This window comes from Callorhinus ursinus, unplaced genomic scaffold, assembly GCF_003265705.2.
Source record: "Callorhinus ursinus isolate GAN/ISIS: 27379988/994484 unplaced genomic scaffold, GSC_fseal_2.0 scaffold70, whole genome shotgun sequence".
Lineage (NCBI taxonomy): Eukaryota > Metazoa > Chordata > Mammalia > Carnivora > Otariidae > Callorhinus > Callorhinus ursinus.
The window spans coordinates 1028361-1053934 of record NW_027397132.1 but is presented as its reverse complement, the minus strand read 5'-3'; the positions used below and the strand labels follow the sequence as shown (position 1 = coordinate 1053934).

Sequence of the window (25574 nt, the reverse complement as noted above, 5' to 3'; positions counted from 1 at the left end):
TTCTTTAAAGATATTTCAGATACTTTTTTCTGCTCTTATTTTTAAGACCTAAGACTGATATAGTTATAAAACTATAACAAATGTACTTCTTAAAGTTACATGACCTAAAAAAATAAAAATAAAAAATTGCATGACCTATAAATATTCTATCAATAACAAAAGAAAACCTGTGATTTTGTAGGTTTCTTGGTGATGAGATACACTGGGCACAAACAGAAGATTTTAAGAAACTGGGCCAAACAAATAAATGATTCAAAACAATGCAATAGCTAACTAAACAGGAACAAAATAACAGTCTAAATTTATGTAATGTTGAGCTGTAAGAACCTCAAAGGAAATCTGTAAACTCCCCAAAGTCTCCCGTTATTTCTTGAGGAATAGATGAGAACGAGCTTTATTTTTCCATGCTTTAAAAATGAAAAAACTATTTCAAACTTTCTTTTAAATATTTTGCCAAAACATTTTCCTCTGACCATTTTGGTTTTCCCTTTCTACTTTTTTCAATATTTTCTAAGTTTTTAAAATAAGCATTGTTTGATTTAGGGACAAAACTGGAAGTTTTATACACATTTCAGTTTCCTCTCAAATGAGGACTGTTCCTGAGGTGAACTGTGTACATGTGATAAAGATTTACTTGTGCACTGCAAGCACACACCCAGACAATGAAGTCTTCATGTGACTTCTTATTTAACAATTAAACATAGTGGATTAAAATATTTTACCTACCAGTCCTGACTACAGAGCTCTGGTTTCTGGCTCTTTGCTTGTTAGTTCTTCCCAACAAGGCAAAGTGGTTGCACTCTTGCGCACATACTGCATGGTTTTTAATGTATGCGAAACCCAAGCACTTAGCAGGTAGTAAGGAACTGCTTCTTCTTTGGAGAAAGGCCTGTAAAGCGCCAGGCTGTAAGTAGTTAGGCCCTGTGGGACAAACTTCTCTGTTGCAGCCACTCAACTCTACCGCAGTAGGCCTCAAAGCAGCCACAGAGGACACGTGAGAAAGCGGGTGTGGTCAGGTTCCAATAAAATTATATTTACAAATAGGTGCTGGCCAGTCCTCTGGCTCTGGTTTGCTCACCCCTGCAGTTAAGGTACAACTAATAAAAGGTGAATACTTTAGCAAAATGAATTTGAAAGAGACTTCAAAATATATGCTAATTTTTATTGTAATCTTCAAGTAACTTAGAGCATTTAACATAAAAATGACTAAAATTTGGTATTTCTCTTGAATCATGAATATTTTACTTTCAATTACAGTTGAAAAAAAGCAATAACACAGTTTGAGTTCTCTCTACAAATAGGAGAACAGACTCTATTTGTAAAGAGCCTTTCATTTTCAAGAGAAAATGACCAGGATATGAATTTTTGGAGGGAAGGATGTATACCCGGCAGATATATAGAAAATTAAAAATTGCTATTATTTTTCAAGTTTCAGACAGAATAACTTACAAATTTTGGATATTTACATTAAAAGATTTTCCATCAAGTTTGAGTCACTTCACCCTGCCAAACTTGCACAATACCTTTGTTCATATGGGTAAAACAGAAAATAGGCATTTCTACTGCTTTAAATTCTAAATATTTTACAAGAATTTTATCAAATGGGGGCACTTGGGTGGCTCAGTCATTAAGCGTCTGCCTTCAGCTCAGGTCATGATCCCAGGGTCCTGGGATCGAGCCCCGCATCGGGCTCCCTGCCCCGTGGAGAGCCTGCTTCCCCCTCTCCCACTCCCCCTGCTTGTGCTCTCTCACTGTCTCTCTGACAAATAAAATCTTAAAAAAGAAAAAAAAAAAGAGTAAACTGAGTTAAAGGAGCTGCCTGTGGAAGTGCTGACACTGTGGTCTTTTGGGAGACTCTGGATGTGCAGCCACAAGAACTGAGTGAAGCCCAAACTTAATAACACAATGAGCAAAGTAGTTGTGACGAAAAGAATGAAGATGTTTCAGAGAAAGTGACATCAAAGGAAACTTCACATTAAAAGACTTCTCCAGGAGATCTCATCCCACTGAAATCAGAAAGGATAAAATGCTGGAAGCTGATGCAAACTTAGGAAAGAGCATGACAATCTGCAAAAGCGTACAGAAGAGGCCTATTCCACATCTTGAGTTACAGGGAAGAGACAAGTGTCGTTGAAACCACTCAAGGTTTTTTTTTTTTTTTTACAAATGAATAAAAATGCTTTAATTACCAGTGTTTCTAATGCTTAAATTACTGTGTACCGAATACTAATTTTACTATTTTTTTTCATTTCCCTATACACTTATAACTGACAGTAAGGGAATTTTTAGTGTTTTTGACAAACATTTTTAAAGGTCATGGGACAATCCTAATTTTCCCCATTGATTATTAAGAAGGCTTTCAATGGTTTTAACCTGCATGGTCATTTCTGTGGTCTCGCACTGCCATCTAAAATGAGGTCTGCAGGGCGCCTGGGTGGCTCAGTCAGTTAAGTGTCTGCCTTCAGCTCAAGTCATGATCTCAGGTCCTGGGACTGAGCCCCATATCGGGCTCCCTGCTCAGTGGCGAGTCTGCGTCTCCCTCTCCCACTCTGATCTCTCTCAAATAATCTTAAAAAATATAACAAAAATTAAAAATAAAATGAGGAATGTAAAATTAATGAATTAAATGTATCGTTTCAGAATTTAGAAAAAGAATAACAGAGTAAACCCAAAGACAGAGGCAAAGATAGTAGAAAGAAGAAAAGTAGAAAGAAGAAAATGGAGGCGAGAGTATAGATTCATGAAATTGGAAAACAAAGACAATGGAGAGAACTGAAAAACTGGCTCATGAATACTTAGGAATAATCAAGGAAAATGTATATGCTTACATACTCTACAGAAGAGAATAATGTCAATGAAAAAAACTGTACTGTTTTTGAGTTCCGAATATTTGTGCTTATATGAAGGGGCAACAGAGAGGCATCTTTCTGGTCTTTAAAACTTTAGAATCCACAAGGCACATTATCTCATTTTCAAACAACCCAGAAGGTGTTGCCATCATCCCCTTTAGGAATGCCAACTGGCTCACCGACATGCAGTGTTGCCCAAAGTCACACCAGTTGACAGCAGCAAAGTAACAATGCAAACCACACTGAGCATCTCTTAGGTGTCTGGCAGCATGCTATCCGCCAGGGTCTCAACGGAAAATAAAATCAGCCTGGCCTCCTTGTCCTAGGCCCCAGGATCTTTCCTGTGCTTCAGCTGGGGAGGGGGCAAGCTCTCTGACTCACATGACACCGACGCCACCTACCATACTCTCTAGGGGTCACCAACTCTTATAACCCTTGTTCTGTCCGGCTTGCCTGCAGAGCACACAGTCAGAGACACAGGACCCAATGTGGTTGCCCATGGAGGTTCTCCCTCTCCCTGCCATGCGGAAGAAGGTGACCGCCAAGTTTACCCTTAGGGCCTATTAGCCACATCAAGGGAACACTGGGTTACTGCCCACCCTGCAGATCACGACGGAAAAATTCATCCACGAGACTCCTGAGGATGAGCTGAGGCAATGTATGAAGTACATGACACACAGCAGGGAAGGAACTTAATGAGACTTGAGTTTCTGTATGAAGCACAGCAGTAGAAGTGCAAAAGTCAAGCAATACTTGTAAGAGCCATATATGCTATTATAGAACATGTTTTACATATACATATATATTTTACACTTACATAAACACATATATGTGTGTATACACACACACACACACGTAAACCTCTGAATTTCCATCCTTCCTAACCCTGTAACATAACACCTGGCATTAATGGTCAACACCCACCCTTTCCAAGGGGACCAGTGACCTCTAATCACCACAACTGTCAGCCTCTCTGCTGTCTTTGGCCACTGACACTCTGCTTCCTGCTCATCTCCCTCTTGAAAAGGTCCCCATCGTGGGGTTCCCATCTTCTTCCTTTTCAATGGCCCCTTCTTGGCTGGCTGGCTCTTTTTCCCTTTGCCTCGGTGAAGTATGGTAAAGTGCAGAGATGAGGAACTCAGATTCTAAGGTTGAACCACCTATTATCAACTGTGTGATCTAAGGCACACCCTTCCCTTCCAGGTCTTACCTGTAAGTCAGAGATAGTGAAAGTGCCTACACCCAACTCATAGGGCCGTTGGGCCTGTGAGATGAAATGACTCCATCAGGTGCTGCGCCCTGTGCCTGGCAGAGCCAGCACCCGACGTTTGCTGGGAGGCATGCTATATATGAGCATCCTCAAGGGAAGAAAAGACCAGAAAAGAATACAGTGGTGACTAAGTGGTACAATTACAGGTGATGTTTTTTCTCTCCAGTTTTCAAAAATGAGGCTGTGAGGTCACACAGACACATGGGCAAAGAGGAAGAAGAGAGGAGGAAAGAAAGGAAAGTAGCAGAGGCAGAGAAAATGCACCTCAGAGTTCATGATTACAAGTCACCCAAAGGCTGAAAAGAAAAACAAAAGGGCAGAAAAACAGAAACTACTTGCAAATCCCTAACTCTTCTTCTGTGCTTGGAGTCCCACTTCCCAAGTAGGAATAGATTGCAAAGGATGGCTATGGTTTGCAGAAGAAAAGGCAAGTGTCCAGGAGAAGCAACAATCGTAATGTCTGAAGTATACACAGCTAGTGAAACCACACCCCTTGTGGGAGAAATAGAGAATCCCACTCAGAGACACAGAACGCCAGGAGCACTATGCAGTCTGAGGCACAGCTAAAGTGAGGACATCTGTGTAAGTCCTTTCCTTTCATTGAAAATTGCTGAAACAGCACCTTTGATACCAGAGCTGCCGGACGTGGTGGCGTCATTAGATGTCCTAACAGCTATGTCCTCTCTCCCTCAGATGTATTCCTTGGCTAACCACGCTGGGGAAAGCTCTCTGGCTGCAGGGTCATGAGACGTGAGAGAGGATGTGTGTGCTGGGGCTGCTGGGGAAAGGTTTCCTCCTTGGTAAAGGGCACAACTGAGAAGAAATTCCCCTTTCTGCTTTTGGATACAATGGGAGGAGAGAGGATGTGATGTCTAAGACTAGCAATGGCAGCCATCTTGGTACCATGAGTTGGGCTTGAGGATGAGAAGGAGAGAAGGAACCTGAGTTCTGAGTAATCATTACCTCACCAGGAATCTGCTACTCCTGGCTTTTTTTATGTGGGTTAATGAACATCCTTAATGCCTAAGCCACTATTAATTGGGTATTTGTTACTTTTAGGCAAAAGCATGTAGCATTTGGTGAGCTGATGTGTTAGGAGGGATATCTAAATGGAAACACCCACAGCAATCAGAAATGGCATGGTTACAGCTCTGTCTTAATAGATGCCAATCCAAATGACAAGTACAAAATAAGCAAAAGGTGAATCACCTTTTTCCTCCAGCTTTTAGCTCCTTTTTTCCCCCCTAAAGTGAGAAGAGAGACCGAAATGCTCAGTTCTGCCACTCTAATACTCATAATACATTTGGCCAGGTTTTCCAAGTAGAATCCTCACAGCAAATTTCTATGAATTAGGTCAATATTTTACCTAGAGCGTATTTTCTTCACCCACCTCCCAAAGTACAAAAGTATCAGAGTAAGTATAATAATTTCATGAAAAAAAAGTATATAAAATAAGAAAGGTTGTCCTACAGCAACATTAAAAAATATCTGAATTCAACATTAAAATGAAAACTACTCTTGTAATCTCAGATTTAGAAATAAGAATTCTTTAGCATCCCTTTCACTTCCTTCCTGAGCAAAATTTTTAAACTGAAAATTTTCAAACTAGGATTTGCTGGGGTTTGGGTGGGGGAGGGACACACACAAAGATTTTTCAGAGACAATACTCTTCAGGAATGAAAATTTTGAATTGATTCATGATCTTCACATATGAAATGCCCCTTCAGTCTTATCAGATGGGATTTATAATGTTTCATAATAAAGTTATGAATACCAACATCACAAGTCAGTAATTAGACAATAAAACCTTGAAAAATGAGAGAAATACAATCTACCTTAGGTCTCTTTCTTCTATGAATTCATTAGTCTTTCATACAGGGAATTTAAACAGACATAGGGTAGTATTTTAGTCTACACTTTAAACAAAATAAAAAACCAGGCACATGAAAACAAGTTAAACAGTAGGCCCCCGAAAGCAACGCTTGCTAGGGTGGCACTTTATTGTGAAATTGCTGCAGATGAGCAGAAAATTACTAACTATACCATGGTGAATATAAGCAAAAAAGACAACTTGAAATAAAAATAAAACACAGAAGTTATTTCCATTCCCTCCAAATACAACGCATATCCACATGAAAGAAATTTCGCCACTGCAACATATTTTCCTCATTGAAACTTAAGAAGTTTTCAGCCTGTGTTTACAACAACACAGTTGCTGTGGAAATAGCTGATTCAACGTTACGAATTTACAGCTGAATAAAGTAAGGTGTGGAACAGAAATCTTATTTAAACAGTGGCAAGAACCAGAAAATATTAAAAAGGCAAACTGAATGATGGTGAATCAGAGTACCATATGCTTTGACGTAGAGGTCAGACATTTTCCCATGGCGCCTGACACAAATAGGATGTTTCTTTTTAATTTAATCCTATTTTTGGAAACCTCTAATCATCTCCATCATCCCAGTAAGTTTTACTATCTGCTTCTGTCTACACAATGCAGTGTGTATTTTATTAAACTGACTCTGCTGAGGACAGAGTTTCTAGAGTCCATCCCTTGCCAGAACACGCACAAGTGACGGAACCAACAGAACACAAGTCAGGGCTTTGAAAAACGTCTGCATGTAACTGATTCTATTAAATAGAGTAGTACGGACTTATTCATCACATGACATCACTTCAGGCTTAGGTTTCAAGACTCTTTACAAACTCTCCAAGAACCGAAGTTGTCAAGAGAATGTTCCTGAGCTCCCAGTTCCACTTCACATCCTGCAGCCCAGCCCCCAACCCCAGCACTATTATCACACCTTGAATTTGTTCCTCCACTTCTATGGGTCAGGTAAGAGTTCTCCAAACAATCTTGAAAACCCTTAAGACACTTTATATAGAAATGATGTGAGTTATTTGAATCCTACAAGACCGCCCCCCCCAGCTTCCCTTGCTGCTTGTTAATTGGAGAAACACTTCTCTTTAAATACACACGTTGCCAATATCTTCCTCTGCTATTCTGAACATTTCAAATTATGACAAATATTTTGAAGCCAGAAATGTTACCCTTTGTAAAATAAAATATTTAAAATAAAACATATTTATCCTTTATTCAAGATTTAAAAATGACTGTTGTGTGTGGGGCTATTAGAAAAGGAAAAGCAGTGACTTTTCCACCCTTAGGAGGAGGAGTGAATGGACTCTGTAAACAGAAACCCAGATTCCCTCGGCAGCTGCTGGTGCCAAGGGTATGGCTGCCGTCCTCATGTGCACAGGAGATCAATTCATACCAGCAAAACCGGAAAAATCACAACGGAGAGCAACTGTGGAAGCAGCGAGAGCCAAGAGCAGGACGTAAAGGAGTCTGACTTTCTGCTAGGTGAGTCACAGGAAACACTCCTGCCAGAGTCAGGAGGCCCGCCGTGCCCATCTCCTTAAGAATGTAGGTCAAAGCTCCCTGGGCTTCATGCTCCAGGGATCCAAGGGGAAGGGCTAGGACCCCAAGTTTAGAGGCAGAAGCCCAATTCCTAGGGAGCAGGGAGACCAGCCACTGGCCTTGGCCTACCCTCTAACTAAGCTTCCACTTTCGACAGACCACAGCAAACTCAATCATTCCAAAAGTGAGCACACTGGAGTACCGGGCTAGCCTTTCTTACTATCTGGATTTGGGCCACTTCATGTATTCTGACAAGGGCTCACAGGAGGAAAGGCCCTGGAACCAGCTCAATTTGTGTTTGTATGTAATGGACGGTCAGCTCACCCAGCTCTGTTGACACAGGGGACCCGGCGGCAATCTCACCAATCTTGGCCACTCCATCGTAGTAGGCTTTTCCCGCAAGGATCATAGCTAGACAAGGAAGGTGACACACAAAAGTCATCACTTAGACAAAGAAAAGAGGAAGTGCCACGGAGGTTTGCTTCCAAATATCCCTCAGTCCCTTCTGGCTGCAGGAAGGTTTGGGCTGTGCCAAGGGTGGCTCTCAGAAGGCAGGGCTTGTGCTTAATAGCTGTGCCAGGGGCAGAGGCCCCCACTCGGTGGAAAACCCTATAGGATCCTCACCTTAGACCAGACCTGGGGAACCTTCAACCCAGCAGGCTCTGGAACAGAAAGGCCCTGCCAGAGTGGATATGTTTTCAACATCAAATTAGGGCTACAAACACATCCACTTCAGCAAGAAATCTTTTCTCAGATGGCTATTCTATAGATATACAGGTCTGCAACATTAATTAGTTAAAAGAACTTGTACGGGATGGCCCAGGAACCTGGTCTTTCAATGGTTTTTTTTTTTCTTTCTATTGAAAAAGGTATTCTGAGCCACAACCAATAACATATTTGTTGTCAGGGGGAAAATCTATGAAATTTGAAATACATTGTCATTCTAAAAACACAACAGAATTACCTGAAAAATAAGTGAAGATTCTATCCTCCCCCCACCTTTTTGGCAGAGATAAAGGAAACTTTTATTTCTGTAGAAACTGGATTCTAATAATCTTAAAAATAATATCTCTTCTTTCCAATTGATTCTGATAACTAAATTATAAGGTACAAAAATTTGTTTTTGATTTTTCTTTTCTTTTCCTTTGGGGAGAGGAACTGGGGGCAAGAGAGACCCGGGTTTGAATTCTACCTTTACTTTTTTTTTTTTTTTCCCACCAGAGTGGGAAAGTACATGTTTATTTCAAGTTACTGGTTGCTCATCTACCTTTACTTCTAATGACATGACCTCCTTGGGCAAGGTAGCTATCCTTTCTGAAACAAAGGACGGTCATCTATAAAATGTCCTAATAGCGTGAGAAATGAACAAACAAATGGAAGCTATTAATACGGATTCCTTCTTTCACTTTACAACAAGCAGGCTTTTCAACAAGACCTAGCCTATTTAGGGTGATTTTGAAGAAAATTTATTTTAGTTCAAAGACTAACTTTGAAGAATACAGAATTTTGGAGCTAAAAGAGCCCTTAGGAATCTCTAAGATTCCTTTCCTTTTACCGCAAAGAAAACCAGAGGTCATGCCAACTGCTTTGCCCCAATTTTATAATGGGTATTGTTTTAAAATGGTGAATTAAAAGGGCATTTCAAATATAAAAAGGGGGGGGAGGTCCACAGAACAAATTATGTACACGTCCAGCTGAAGATATTACTGGCCAGAAAAGTAGTACTTTCATGGCAAATTCATTCATTTTCGCCTTTCTTGTTGAGTTAAAATATTACAGAAGTTACGGCTTTTACTATATATCTGTACAAGTTTAACAACTGTAACGCTCTATTATATAGTTATTTCATAAATCTGAGAATAACCTTGAAGTATAATTGTAAAAAAGAACAATAACAAGTAGCATTTATGTGGACTTTCCAAGCCATTACGTAAGTTCATCTACCCAAGAATATGAAGACATGGGTCAGTGGTATTATCACCCTGTTTCATGAAGGAGGGAGGGAGTGGAGATACGCTGGGACATGCCCAAGGTCAGTGGCAATTCAGAGGGAGTACGCATACAACTCCAGCTAAGGTCACTTCCCCAGTTCTAAATTAGAGTGCTTTTTGACTCCTTGGTCTCAGCTAGAACTGAAAAAGAGAGGACTCCACCTAAAAACAAGGTTGGTGGCCAATAAACTGTCAAGCTAATACATGTAATATTTTAATATGAAGATTTTAAATTTTAAGATACTGATAAAGCTGAAAGGCAAATCGGTGGGAGAATGGCATGCAGATTTATACAATATATAAACAAAATTTTTGGTTTGCATTCACACATTACGTTGAAATTTTTCATTAACGGATGATTTGTTTTGAAAACTAACCTCAGAATGGTAAAATTCCCTTGCTTTTACGATAAAGTGGAATTAACTTTAAAAACTATATAATTTATCCAGAACTTAATAAAGAATCAAATAATATTCTCATAATTTTGCCATCCCCACTTTGTGACTACATTAAGCGATTTTCTATCACATACTGTTTTAAGGAACAAAGCATAATATTTTTCTATTTTAGTGGTTGACCAATTAATTCAATCTAATTTATATACTTCTACCAGATAACTTTTCCTTAAAACATTTCATTAGGTTACAATTCTGCTCAAAAACTTTTAATGGCCTCCACTGCCCATAGCGTAAGCCCATACTCCAGAGAGTTCATGATAGATTTGTATAGTAATGGTCTTCAATAAACTACACCTCCCAGAATTCCCAACCTCTGTAGCTGCCTATACACTGATGGGTGGCTTGGTCATCTGACTTGCCTTGGCCAATGGGGAGCCAGCAAGTATAACTCCCACAGGGATTTGCACTCTTAGAACAGCCTGCTATGTCCCCGGCAGGGAGGGAGGGAAGAAGGAAGGGAGGAAGCCCAGCACCCCCACTAACTGCAGCTGCAGGATTGAGTCCCTGGGGGCTAGAGAACTGCACTACCTTTACAGGACCTTGAGAAATGATAAACTATTGTTGTCTTAAGCCACCAAGTTTAGGGACACTTGATTATGTGACAATAGGTAACTGATGCTGCATTCAAATACATTCATAACCTGACCCTACTCCACGCTGTATTTTATTCCCCAACAGCTTCCCACCCATGGCAGTGTGGACCTCAGATCTTGGCTTGGAAGCGGTCTTTTCTGCCTGAAACATAAGGTCTGTCAGCTAGCAGAGCTCCTACAAGGTCCACTGCCTGCTCCGCTCCCCACCAACCTCCACTACTCAAATTCCTGTGACACAGCTCATTCCATGCTCTTTGTTAGCTGTGCATGTTGTCCTGATTTACGACCTAAGTGTTGACTACACATCTGGCATCCTAAACTATGCCACAAATTCTTACCAAGACTTTACAAATTCATCTCGATTTCTCAATGGCTTCAGAAAAAAAAAAACAGATGGCCTGCCAAAAATACTGGAAATACTTTAGAAGTGCAGAATAGTCCCTTTGGGGAGAAGCCTTGTTAGCAAGAGACTAAGGGGCTGGCAGGTCCCTGAGACCTTATAAAACTCTGCACCAGAGAGGCAGCAAGTGCTAGAAAGAAAAAAAACCACTGCAGGTCAGGTTGATTTCCTTCACAGGGGCATCTAAGGCAATGACTTTGTGGCCCTGTGACTAAGCAGTCATCAAGGGAGAGGCAGTTGTGCAAGAATTCTAAAACAAGTCTCCTTCCTGCTCTTTGAAGGGGTGAGGGGTTACCTACAGAAGTCACTGATACTGCGTGGGGGATGAGGGAGGATTTCCCAGCGCTGAAAATGTCTGGCAAACCGCACAGGGATGCAGAAGAAAGTAAATAAGCACTTTACTTTTCCATGGCTATGACAACTGGGCACCTGTCATCCAAAGTCCAGTTACCAATACCGCCTTTTCCTGGGGCATGCTTATGCTGCGGGTGTGTAAGGTCACGGGTTTATTTTCAAAATCTCAAGAGGGAGCAGCCAAAGGTGGGCCATGGTGAAAGGGAGAAACAAGAGATATATAAAAGACAAAACTTGATCTGAAGTCTTCTTCAAATCTAAAACCATTGGAAACTATTCTACTCATGTTATTGGTGGTCTTAGTGAACCAGGGTAGAGGGTGAAACTGGGGTGTAAATATTTTGGGGTGATACTTGTTACATAAGGAGAATTGTTTTGACCATGTTAGAATCTAGTGATTATTAGCATCTCAAGTTTTTAAGGTGATCATTGATAACATTCACCTTTTAGGAGGGAAATGCATGTGTAGATGCATGTCAGCTTTCTCAAATGAAACCTCCTGAAACCAGCAAACAAATCTGGTTCACAAAAGAGAGGCAAAAGCCAATGCTTGAATTCATTTTACAGGAAGCGCTCATTTTGAAATGAGAATCTAAGTTCAACCTTTAATTTAGATGTTTTTCCATTCAGGTTAAAAATCTGTTCATATCACTATCAAAAGTTATGCGCCCAAAGGCAAGAAACTCTTCTTTATAAAGAGAACAATTCCTCTGCTACAAGATACTAACAAATACTTTAAGTACATATTTCATATGTTATTAGTTCACAAAGAATTTGGTTTGCGAAGTGGAAAACCTATTGATGGCAATGATACAAAATATGAGTCATGTCAATAACCATGATTTGATCATTAAAATGCATCAGTTATTAAGTCTATGATTCCATTTATTTATTTCAAATACACCAATATCCTATCATTGCAAACTTCCACAGAATTAAATGTAAATAATTTCTATCAACTTAAAGACACTTTAAAAATTCACTACTAAGCACTTCAAAATAACTAAAATATTTACTGGTTTTTATATGTGCACTATATTTATAAATTTAGAAAAGAGACTTACCATTAACAGCTTTTTCGTAATTTTTTCCTAGGTTTATTAAATTTCGTAGCCCAGGATTGAACTGTTCCATAACATTCTGACAAATAAAACAAAACAAATAAAATAAGCAAACAGTTGATCAAATAATCTTCAGATTTTGCCACTACATAGCCTGGGATACCAATGTATGCTTGACAGTAGAGTCTACAAAGCCATGAACGTTTCTTTCAAAATAATGGAGAGCACATATTTCCTTACAGATGGAACAGGGTCCCTGCACCAGCAAGGCATGTAATCCTGGCAGGTTTCCATTGCCCAAGGGCTGCCTAGAACCTACTGTAAATGGAGCAAGTAGCAGACATGCATACCTACAAAGCACACCCCACAGGGGCTACGGGTCCAGAAGCCGATGCTCCCTTTGGGGTTTAAGCAGGTTAATGGTTGTCAGGCTAATGTTAAAAACAGGTGCACATGATCGGAACTTCATTATATGAGCAATGTTTTGATCAACTGAACAGAAATTTCTAAGAGAGCTTGTTTATTCATAAAGTACTTAGGTATTAACCACCAAGCGGTAGGTCCTGTGCACACAGCAGATGGGAAGGCATGGTTTCCCTCCCATGGATTTCATGATGCCATAGCTGTGCAAATGTCATGGTTTTCATTTTTAAAAGTGTCATTCCTGTGGCACTAGAAAGTCATAAACATAGAGACAAATGCTACAGTAAGTACTAAGACAGACAATTATTTGGAATGTTGATCAAACTTAAAATATCCTAAATCGAAGTAGAGACAATAGATAATTCCTGTGGGGCTCTGACCTCTTGACTCAGAACACATGGCAACTGAATGTATTTGCTCCACCTACAAATAATGAGCTTCACAGTATTAATCATTCCGGATCAACCACTTAAGTCTCCTTATTCCCCCTCAAAATGTGAACCTGTTTGCAGAGGACCAGGCAATAAAAAGAATGAAAAATACCCACCATTCAAGGGGGCAGATACTTGATATATATGCTCTGCAGGATAAAAAGTTTCCCCTTTATAAATCAGTACAGAGAGAACACAGTAACTTTTATTTTATCAAACAGTGATAAAGGCTTATCATGAAAAACAACTCCTGGCTCAACCTTCCCTCAAATCTTAACTTACTCCCAAGAGCACTTTCAACTAAGCTTTTATTCTTGTACTTATTGCCATAGTTTGGGATAATATTCTTGATTTTTCAATTTTGGATGATAACTACTGGCTTTCTACCATAGGAGATGAGGACTCAGCTCTCCACACCACCCCACTTTCCCTACTTCAATCCTTCCTATATAAGTAAACGGCAATTTCCTGGTAAGTCGATAGTCAGGGTTTATTATGACTCTGTAAATATACAAGGAATGTACTAAGGATTATGTTTCCTTTCTTGGTACAGTCTTTGTTTCTCCTGGGATTAACAGTCATCTCATCCCCCTCCTCCCAGCTTAGTTTTGCATGAATCCACCTTAAATTTTTCCACATGCTCTATCACATCTAGCAGAAGTCTATCAGTATTTTTCAAACGCACAAAGTTGTCAGCTAATCTTCCATTCCACTACCCCCCCCAAAACTTCCTCCAAGGACTCTCCGTCCTCTTGCTCAGTCTGGTCTGACTGTCCCTGCCACACTGTTACCCTTGCATGTCCCCTTCCTGATCCCGTGTTAGAGCTCTCATTAACTGGACTCCACACCTTCCTCTTTCTTCATTAATTCCTATTTGCTAGAGATCATTCTCCAAGAACCACCTTAAGAAATGATGCATAAGAGGTAAATTTGAGTCCCCGTGTGTCTGAAATTATCTTTATCTTGACATTTGACTGATATTTCGCTGGGTAGAGTATTACAGAACTCAAGTGATTCTCCCTTAGAATTTTAAAGATAATTGCTCCACTATTTTTAACATCCAGTTTTGCTATTGAGAAGTCAGCCGTCATTTCTTCTTCCTTTGTATAGGACTTTGGTAGGGGGATGCTTATTTCTGGAAGCCCTGTACACCACATAATGGTCTGTCTCAGTGTGGGACTTAGTTCATTTATTTTACTGGGCACTTGATTCACCTCTTCCATATAAAAAATTATGTCCTTTAGGTCTGAAAAATCTATTTTAAATGTTTCTTATCTCTCCCTACTTTCTGGAATTCTGACAAGGATTTTACATATCCTGATTTCTTCTCTAATCATTTTACTTTTTTTTCCACTTTTTGTTCCCCCATCTCTGACAGACAACTTCACATTCCAACTCTTTTATTATGTTATTTTATTTTTTAAGATGTATTTTGGAGAGAGGGAGGGAGGGAGTGCGTGCAAGAGTGGGGAGGGGCAGAGGGAGGAGAGACAGAATTTCAAGCAGACTCCTCACTGAGCATGGAACCCATGTGGGGCTGGATCTCATGACCTGAGCTGAAACCAAGAGTCGAGCGCTTAACTGACTGAGCCACCCAGGCTCCCCCACTGTTTTTTTTAAACTTTTGATACTGTATTTTTAATTAGGGCTCTTTCAGAGTTTTTAGTTATCCCCTTCCGCCCCCATTTTTCTTCAGGATTTATTTATTTGAGAGAGAGGGAGCATGGGGGAGGCGGGCAGCTAGTGAGCATGAGAGTAGGGGGAGGGACAGAGGGAGAGAAACTTCAAGCAGACTCCCCACTGAGCGCAGAGCACAATGCAGGGCTCAATCCCACAACCCATGAGGTCCAGACCTGAGCTGAAACTCAGAGTTGGATGCTTAACCAAGTCAACCAGGCGCCACTGGTTATTCCTTTTTTCAATTAGCAATAATCGTGCCTCGGATAAACCTCATTGGCTACGATGCTGCCACTGCGCAAAGCTTGGTTATTCCTTTTGAAAAGCATCCTATTCTTGTTTTGTGACTGTAATATGTCTCTAATTTGAATAAACTGAAAGTAGTATTTTTTTGTCATTTTCTTCCAATTCCCCATATTATCTTCTGATTATTTCTTTTCATTGTTTGCTATCCGTCTTTTGTGTTGGAAGCTTTCATCAAACATCTGGTGATCCCTGATCGCCAGTTCGTATTTAAAAGTAAAGCCCTAAAATGCTGGGTGGGAGCTTGTGGGTGTGGGTGTATACACAGGGTGGTTGTTGACTAGCAGGCTTCATTAGGAGTGACTGGACAAGTCAGCTATAGAGAAACTGGCCCAGTGACAGTAACCAGGGTCCACTGAGTCTCTTCAGAGAAGTTCTCCTTTTCTATGAAGGGTAGGGGAGGAGGCAGTCACCAAATGGTCAGCTTTCCCCATCAGGAAGGGGAGTGGGTTGGGAATTACAGTTTACTGGGCTGATTTTTACTGAACTCCCCTGCTTTCTACTCCAAGGTTTATTCCCTTCTGCTGGTCTTTCCCCATCGAGAACTCCTCTGATTCAATATATCCTCTGATTAAATCTCCAGTCTGCCAGCCAGGCAGAGGGAGCTGCTGGTAGTACTGGTGGCTGGGGTAGGAAAGGGAAACTGGCAGTTCAACCAGCTTGTGCAACTCCTACGCTAGCCCTGGGTGTGCCCTCCATCCCACCTTCTGTGGGACTGCTCCTCAGCCTCCGGGGCTGAATGGCTCAGCCCTTGTCAGTTCTCCCGCTGCAGATTCTTTTGGTTTTCTTAAGGCAGCTACAACTCCTCTGTCCATTTTCTATTACCCCAGATTTTCTTAGGCCTTTTGTCAACTGCTAAGTCTTTTTTCAAGCTTTTACACCATGGATTTATGGGGTTCCCCCCCAATTCCTTTTTCTTTAAGTTCTGCTATCATTTCAATGTATTCTTAGAAGAAAAAAACAAAAAAACAAAAAAAACCCATGGTCAGTCTGCTGTGCTTAACTGGAAGTCCATTCATCCTGTGTTTTTAGAGCCTCTCATCTGTTTGAGCTCCATTCACAACCAGTAGCCATAAAGCCCCAAAGCCAATGATGACTCCCCTACCAGTTTCTCTGCAAAATGGCAAGTCTCAATACCTGATTACACGGACCTGTGGCCGCAGCTGCTATTTCTATCTTTTCTCAGTTCCCCTGTTTTGCTTTTAAGCTTATTTTAAAATCATTTAACATTCACAAGAAGTTGTAAAAACTGCACAGAGACTTCAGGTATGCTTCCCCTAATGGTAACTTATATAACCATAGTATAGATCAAAACCAGAAAATTGACAATGGCACAACACTTACTAGCTGAACTACAGACTATTTGTATTTACCAGTTTTTATATCACTCATTTGTGGGAGGGGGTGCATTGTTCCTATGAACACATGTATAAATCTGTATAACCATCACCACAGTTATAATACAGAAATGTTCCATTAACACAAGGATCTCCCTCATGCTACCCCTTTATAGCCACACCCTTCCCAACAGTCCTGGCAACCACTGATCTCACTCACTGTAATTCTGTCATTGTGAGAATGTTATATAAATGGAATCATACAGTATGTGACCTTTGAGACTGGCTTTTTCACTCAGCACAATGTCCATAAGAACCATCCAAGTTGCTGGGTGTTATCCATAGTCTATTCCTTTTGGCTGGTAGTGTTCCATAGCATGAATGCATCACAATTTATACATTTGCCCATTGAACATTTGGGTTGCTTATAGTTTCTTGCAACTGCAAATAAACCTGATATGGACAATCACATATGGGTTTTTTTGTGAACCTAAGTGTTCATATCTCCAGGATAAGTATCTAGGAGTTCCATTGCTGCGTCATATGTTAATTGTTATGTTTGTAAGAAACTTACAACTTAACTTTGTAAGAAACTGCCAAACCATTTTCCAGAGTGCTTGTGCCATTTTACATTCCCATCAGCAATGTATGAGATTTTCAGTAATTTTTAAAATCTAATAACTTCATTAGAAAATAATTACTTTTTAATAAAAAGATAAAACTACTTTTCAAATATCTCTTTTAAAATTCTTATAAAAATCTTAGGAGACCAAGTCTGGATGTTGAGAACCTAAGTTTTAATAAAAAGATAAAACCTTAAAAAAATCATTTAAAATTCTTTAATAATCTTATGACGCTGAGTCTCAATGGGTAAGAATATAAGGCAACAGATACAGAGCTAACTGCCCTACTAGCATATAAGCAGTCATAAAAAGAAGCCCAGATCTGTGTTCTTTCTTAAGATTATTCTTAGTTCAGCTTACCTGAAAAAGGGGAAAATATAATTTAGCTTCTCGATATAATTCTTGAAATGCTTAGGTATAAGTCCTAACTTAAAATAGGAAAAACAATGAATTAATTAACACCAAGCATAAACCACTATCCAAATGATGCTACTGGGGGCAAACAGGTTAACTAATAAGACCTGGGTCTACAATAAGCTTCAGAGAAAATACAAGAGTTTTTAAGCTTGGAAGTTCAACATATACTTCAATTCCTTATTATTTAGTTTTAGCTACAGAAATTTTTCCCCTGGAAACTTTGGCCCCTTTGAACAGTGGAAAATCCATTTCTACCCTGGCTCTTGGCCATTAATCTAGTTATTTTAGCTCAAGTACATGTATTTTTAAACCCAGGAACAAAAAAGCAGTGCTGCCTTTGTATTTCCCCCATCTGTAAAGTTTTGTAAGTAGCAGTGGCTATCTTTGTGAATTGAATGGGTCCCACTTTTTTTTGGAGGGCAGCTGTTGGGTCAAAGGTCATATGCTGTGTTAAGACTTAAGACCTAAATTTTTTATATAGCCTAGGTTTTAGAAAAAAAATCACCAGTAGTAATGAACAAATCCATTTTAATTCAGGTTTGGCACTAAGAATAAAAGGTTTAAGATACAAAGTATAAAAACAAAATAAATTATAAAAGGTATTAATCGTCCAAGAAACACTATTTTGTTACAATCAATAACAAAAGCTTAGTATGTATTGTTACTACCTGGCAAGGAGAATAATTTCCCAGACCAGTTTCAACCAGAATGAGTTTCATTTCTATTCAGAGAGCAATATAGATAGTTTAAGCTAAAATAACTGGCAATATCACTGTTCTACTTGTGCTGAGTCTCCTATGAAGAGAGTTGGTTCTAGGATAAAAGCTCAATGGGGACAGGTGGGGGGAGCTCAATCAGCGGGATTGGAGAATTAACGGTTAGTTGTTCCAAATAAAATGTTGAGGAATAGACCACTCAGAACCTAGAAGGCACTTTCCACTAGATTTCTAGCTGGTTCGTTTATCTTATGCTTTTTTCCTCTGCTTCCTGTAGACCAACACATTATAATTTTAAACATAATTATACAATCTTATGATGGCTTTAACATCCTCACCATTTAGATTTTTCACTTTTGAAAAATTATTACCTTTACCAGTATGGAACTATAGACTATGAAGCATAAATTAATACAATTATGACTAGCCAGATAGTTAAACTGAGCTGACTTTAAATTTCTAAGAATTGGTTTCTTTTACATTTCTTTTTCCAATTCTCTAAATGACCAAGGACAAATTATTTGATGCCTCAGTGTTTTATTTTTCTCATTTGAAAAATGCGGGTAATATTTACACTGGAATAAGTTTTTTAAAAGTGGTTTAAGAGTCTCTAATCGGGGGTTTTATAACGTGCTTCAGGTAACATTTATCCTTGAAATTTCCCATATTATTTTATTCTATACAATCTCATACAAATCCAGCAATGTCAAATGCTTAAACTAATCAAAGCACATTCTAATTTCATGTGACAAGATTATCTGTTAATAAGGATTAACTGTTTGAGAATACTTCCAGATAGACATCATTTGTAGACAATCTTACTTCCTTCCTTGCGCTGTTGGAAGCTGCTGTTCCTGCACTAACATCATCAGTATTTGATTATGTCCCCTGCCTTTAGGGAGAATATTAGTGAGTAAATCTGGCAATAAAGCAGCTGCTTGTAGGCTAGCAGATGGTCAGAAGAGTCCTATTTTTCATACCCATCTTGAATGGGGAGCTCAAGCCAAGTAAAGGAAAATAAGACAACAGAGATGTTTTGTTTGAAGTATTAAGTTACAGCAGAAATACTCAAGATTCAAATTTATAAAACACAAAAATGCTTCCTATCGGCCAAACGTGAAGCGTTCTGGTTCTCCTTCAGTGTGTATTATCTACCTATGCTACTAGTTATCAACCTGCGTCATATATCAATTTGTATTATCTATTGTTTGTAACCTGCCATCCCAGTAGTCATGGGCCGGGGGAACATAGGATGAAAAAAACTTTGGGAAAAAACAAACAAACAAACAAACAAACAAAAAACCCAAAAACCAACTCAGGCAAATCACATCACCACCTCGCTAAGCCTCAATCTCCTCCTCTATAAAATGTAAATAATGATCATTTGGATCTCATGAGGAATATGAAGATTCAATGAGATAGTAACAGTATTTATGGTGCACTGATGTGCTCTTCCAAGCACTTCATGCTTAGCGCACACTGAATCCACTGTAATAATTAATATTGCAAGACAAAAGTCTAAAATATTAGCCAACTCTTCAAATGGATGGACATTCCCATTTCCACAGAGGTCTCCAGATACCTCACTTCCTGTAACATGAAAATAAATGATACTGGCTATCCTACCTTTAAGTGTCACATCAGGATGAGAGAAACCATGAATACAAAAACCTCTAGAAAAATGTGGGGTACAAAGAAGGTGTTATTTTTTTTACTCAGTTGAGAACATTTTATTCCTTTTTTTCCCCCTGTAGGATACATTTTGACGTTTATGAAGTGCTACTCTTTTTCAGGCTCTGGGCCTAGCATTTTACATGAGCTATCTCATTAGATCCTAACAACATGATTATTATTATCTTCATTTTATGGATGAGACACCAAAGCTTTGAGATGCTAAATTTAAAAACCTTGCTGAAGGTCCCACAGGTCATGCCCAGGCAGCCTCACTGCTAACCTTTACACTCACCCTTCAGGACTCAATACAGTTCCTCAAAGTGGATTGTTCGATAAAGTAACTTGAAAATCCTTGTATGACAAAGCGCTATTCTAGTGTGAGAAATTAGGGGGGTCTCTACAGTATTTCCTTTTTAGAGGATTTCTGTAGTATTACTGATTTTTTATGAATAACATCTTCTAATGGCAGCACAATATTAACCAATTCTACCCAAGCAAACAAATATTTGACCTTCTTCTCTTTCCCTTAAAAAAATAAAGATGATTCCTCAACTACCTGTGTCCTCATAGGAATAATGGTTATCACTACCGTATTGATTTCCTTCAGCGTCAAGGAATTAAAACACTGCAGAACAACATTACCAAACCACAGGATGGTTTAACCACCCCGGCCAAGTCTCCCCAGGGAGCCATCAATTAAGAATGCTGTTCATTTACTAACTCCTATTTTATACTTTGATACATACATGTATTTAGTCATGAATTATACATAATTTTCCTTTGTGCATTTTAATAAATGGTATAATACATTTCACTCTTACATTTTTTTTTATTCAGTGTTATGTTCCTGAGACCTGTCCACCTTGTTATATACTGACTGGTCTATTCCTATTTAACTTCTGTATGGTATCCCATTGTGATGGCTAACTTTAGGTGTCTGCATGACAGGGTATAGTACCCAATTAGATACTAATGTAGGGGTTGCTGTGAAGGAATTTTTATAGATGTGGTTAACACCTACAACCCGTTTAAGTATTATCCTCGATAATCTGGGTAAGCTTCATTTAATCAGCCGAAAAGCCTTTAGAATAAAAGGAAGGTTTCCCTGAGGAAGACGACATCCTGCTTGTGGACTGCCGCATAAGCTTCTAGCTTGCCAGTCCACCCTACAGATTTCAGACTTCCTAGCCTTCACAATAAAGTAAGTCAATTTCTTTATTTCCTCTGAACAGCATTTAGATGGCTTACAAGTTTTGGCTAATACCAAGTATGTGGCAAGGGATTGTCCATGTCTCCCTGTACACACAGGTATGACAAAATTACCTAGACAAAGAATTGCTGAGGCATTGGGTATGTGACAGATTTTCCAATTTTGTTAGATACCACCAAATAGGGGCACCTGGATAGCTCAGTCAGTTAAGCGTCTGCCTTCAGCTCAGGTCGGCTCAGGTCATGATCCTTGAGTACCAGGATCAAGCCCTGCATGGGCCTCCCTGCTCAGCGGGAAGTCTGCTTCTCCTTCTCCCTCTGCCCCCTTCCCCTGCACACTTGCGCTGTCGCTCTCTCTCTCACTCTCTCTCTCTCAAATAAATAAAATCTTAAAAAAAAAAAGATACCACCAAATACTTTGGAGAAAGTGGCGCAACAACGTGTGCTCCCACAATCACTATATGAAAGTACTATTCTACCACACTCTCACCAACAGTTGTCATCTTTTTTCCTATTTGATGAGTGAAAAACAGTACCTTTTGTAAAAGAACTTTCACTGCTTCCCCTTCCAGCATTAAAAAAAGTACACATGACCAGAAATATCTAAGTAGGAGAAAGGAATGATGAAAGGCAGTTTACTCGTATATTACAAAGGTTTCATCCTCAACTGTCTGTCATAGATAAGGTTATCAGAGAGTATTATCCTTAACAGCAGGGTAGGGCACCGAAAGCCTGGCTATTTCCATAACTGAGGAGGTTTGGACTCTGGCCACTCCCTCCCCGGCCCTCAATCACTATGCTGGCCTCTGGGCTGTTCTCGGAACAGGCCAAACCCATTCCCACCACAGGGATTTTGTACTTGATCTCCTTCTGCCTGAAGACTCTCTTCCTGAATACCCATCTACCAGTCCTCAGCACCAAACCTCTGAGACACTTTCCTCCGCTTGCCTCCTACCATGCCTGGTAGCACCTCCAGCCTCCCCCTCTCTCTAGCTCTGTTCCTTGCTTCTTTTACTTCAAAAGGCTGTTCACTACCTCACCGGATACAACCAATCTGTTTACTGTTTCCTCAGTAGGAACTAGATATAAAATAAGGCCAAGGACGACCTGTAACATCAAGGACAGTGCCCGGACCATTTAATGCCCAAAATGTACTCAGCAGCAGCAGTTTTTAATGACTGTTGTTGTTGTTATACAAGGGATGTATGTGCTCATGGATGAATCAGCCGCACGATGTGCCCTCAGCTCATCTGAACATACTGCAACAGACACACTGACCCAGTGGGCCAATTAGCTATGAAAATCAGGCATGAGGTAATACACAGCTTGCAACTTCATTAGCTCAAAGTAACAGCTCCAACAGAGGGTCACAAAAGCTGTAAGGCTCTGCCCTATAACTACTAAGTCATAATAAGCTTACAAAAATCTGAAAATGCCAGGGTTTTCCTTGTGAATTTTGCCTTCCTAATCCTATGTTTCTCCAAGTTGATTTTTAAATTACTTTTTAAGTATCAGACAGTAATGTGGCCCTTAAAAAAGTACCTTGTTAGGGGCGCCTGGGTGGCTCTGTCAGTTAAGCAACTTGCTCTTGGTTTTGGCCCAGGTCAGAGTCTCAGGGTCCTGGGACAGGTCTCCCTGTCAGGCTCGGTGCTCAGCGCAGAGTCGGCTTGTCCCTCTCCCTATGCTCCTCCCCACCTCCCAAAATAAAATCTTAAAAAGAAAAAAAATGTGCCTCGGGGCGCCTGGGTGGCTCAGTTGGTTAAGTGACTGCCTTTGGCTCAGGTCATGATCCTGGAGTCCGGGGATCGAGTCCCGCGTTGGGCTCCCTGCTCGGCAGGGAGTCTGCTTCTCCCTCTGACTCTCCCCCCCTCTCATGTGCTCTCTCTCTCTCATTCTCTCTCTCAAATAAATAAAATCTTAAAAAAAAATGCCCTGTTAGAAACACCCCAAATGTCCACCAACTGGTGAACAGATGAACATGGTACATCCATAAATGATTATTCAGCCATAAAAAGGAATAAAGTACCAATACACACAACCTGGATGATCATGCTAAGTGAAAGAAGTCAAGTCACAAAAGACCATATATTATACGATTCAATTTATATGAAATATCTAGTAAGACAAATCTATAGAGACCAAAAATGTATTGGAGGTTGCCTGGGGCTTGGAATGAGAATGAGTAATGATAGCAACGGTCACAAACAGTATGGAGGTTCCTCAAACAGTTGAATATAGAGCTACCATCCGATCCAGCAATTGCACTACTGGGTATTTACCCCAAAGATACAAATGCAGGGATCCGAAGGGGTACGTGCACCCCGATGTTTATAGCAGCAATGTCCACAGTAGCCAAACTGTGGAAAGAGCCAAGATGTCCATCGACAGATGAATGGATAAAGAAGATGTGGTATATATACACAATGGAATATTATGCAGCCATCAAAAGGAATGAGATCTTGCCATTTGCAACGACATGGATGGAACTGGAGGGTGTTATGCTGAGTGAAATAAGTCAATCAGAGAAAGACATGTATCATATGACCTCACTGATATGAGGAATTCTTAATCTCAGGAAACAAACTGAGGGTTGCTGGAGTGGTGGGGGGTGGGAGGGATGGGGTGGCTGGGTGATAGACATTGGGGAGGGTATGTGCTATGGTGAGCGCTGTGAATTGTGCAAGACTGTTGAATCACAGATCTGTACCTCTGAAACAAATAATATATGTTAAAAAAAAAAAAGATGATGATAGCAGAAGGGGAAGAATGAAGGGGGGGAATTGGAGGGGGAGATGAACCATGAGAGATGATGGACTCTGAGAAACAAACTGAGGGTTCTAGAAGGGAGGGGGATGGGAGGATGGGTTAGCCTGGTGATGGGTATTAAAGAGGGCCCGTATTGAATGGAGCACTGGGTGTTATACACAAACAATGAATCATGGAACACGGAACACTACATCAAAAACTAATGATATAATGTATGGTGATTAACAAAACAATAAAAAATTAAATAAACAAAATTGGATGGTGGTGATGGTTGCACAATTCTGTAAATTTACTAAAAAAAAATCACTTAAAAGGAGTGAATTTTTTTTATGAATTACACCTCAATCAAGTTGTGTTTTGTTTTTTTAAAGAAAAAGAACAGCAATAACAAAAACCCTTGGCTCTTAACATTCCAGGCTGCTAAGGGCTCAGGCTTTAAATCCTTAATGCTATGGAATGCCCCAAAGCTATGTGTCTTTGTTCATTCCTTGGTTGGTTCTAATTAGCCTGCCCACAGAGAGCCCGATGTATTGCAATGCAGGCCATCCACTGTACTTTGTTAACAATGGCCCAGCACCATCCAGAAAAGTGCTACTGGTCTGCAAGCATCTATGCCCATGAAGCTGTTAGCAGCAACTTCCCCTCCTAGAATGAAAATCAATTAGATCCCTTAGTAGAAAAAGATAACCCAGCTATTTTGAGACAAATCTCCTGCTGGATTAGCAGCTGTCTTTCCAGCTATGATTACGGAGGGAGTTTGGCAAATGTTTCGCCAGGCCAAAAAAAAAAAAAAAAAATGTCCTTTCTCTGTCCTTCTGTAAGGGTAGTTTCATAGGAAATCTTGAGTGCACAGAGAAAATTCACCATGAAAGTTTCTCACTATGACTTAAAAGTCATTTTGCCTGCATTTTTCCTTTCCTTTCTTTTCTTCGTCCGTATCCAAGCTTTGGTTTGTAAGTAATTATCTCTGCAAAAGTGATCCTTCAGAGTGCAAAGGGCATGCCAGAAATGAAGCCATGACACCCTCAGAGTTACATGGCTCCCCATCCCTTGCAACATGACCTGAGCACGAGAAGCTGCTGGGCCAGTGATCAGAAAACCACAGGGCTACCTCCTTGGGCTTAGCTTCTCATGGAAGAATATTCTCCTAGTGTTCTGAAAGCACCTATTAGATCATGAGCTCCTTAGGAACCAAGAGATGAAAACCAGTATGATCATCCAGAAAATTATGTATCTACCTCTTAAGATACACTACTAGAAGCAATAACATCTCCATGACCTTTTATTTCATTGTTCAAAGAAACAGATTTCTTTGACAAACTCCACTTTCTCTATTCCCTACTCATTTAGGCAGCAAGAATTGTTCTGAAGCAAAAGCAAAGTTAAGCAAAACAAAAAGATCCCACCCTGGCGGGAAAAAGTAACAAGTGTATTCTTATTACTGTTCAAGTCTTTTGCATGAAATTATCAAGCCTATCAAGAAAATTAAGTCCCAGGGACACCTGGGTGGCTCAGTCCGTTAAGCATCTGCCCTTCAGCTCAGGTCATGATCCCAAGATCCTGGGATCGAGTCCCACATTGGGCTCCTTGCTCAGCAGGGA

At 40.0% G+C, this 25574-nt stretch overlaps 1 protein-coding gene and 1 non-coding gene across 2 annotated transcripts in view; both read right to left on the bottom strand.

The window, feature by feature from the left end:
- The window catches only part of BAIAP2L1 (BAR/IMD domain containing adaptor protein 2 like 1), a 94690-nt gene that overhangs the window by 57351 nt on the left and 11765 nt on the right, over positions 1–25574 (bottom strand). Inside the window, exons 2-3 of the mRNA XM_025863591.2 lie at positions 12401–12476; positions 7865–7951 (exon numbers count right to left, since the gene is read on the bottom strand). Of these exons, the coding sequence (XP_025719376.1) occupies positions 7865–7951; positions 12401–12476 (163 nt within the window). The remainder of the gene's footprint in view (positions 1–7864; positions 7952–12400; positions 12477–25574) is intronic.
- On the bottom strand, positions 15096–15234 carry LOC112816994 (U4 spliceosomal RNA). Its single transcript, XR_003206285.1, has one exon. It is a non-coding gene; the product is annotated as a U4 spliceosomal RNA (small nuclear RNA).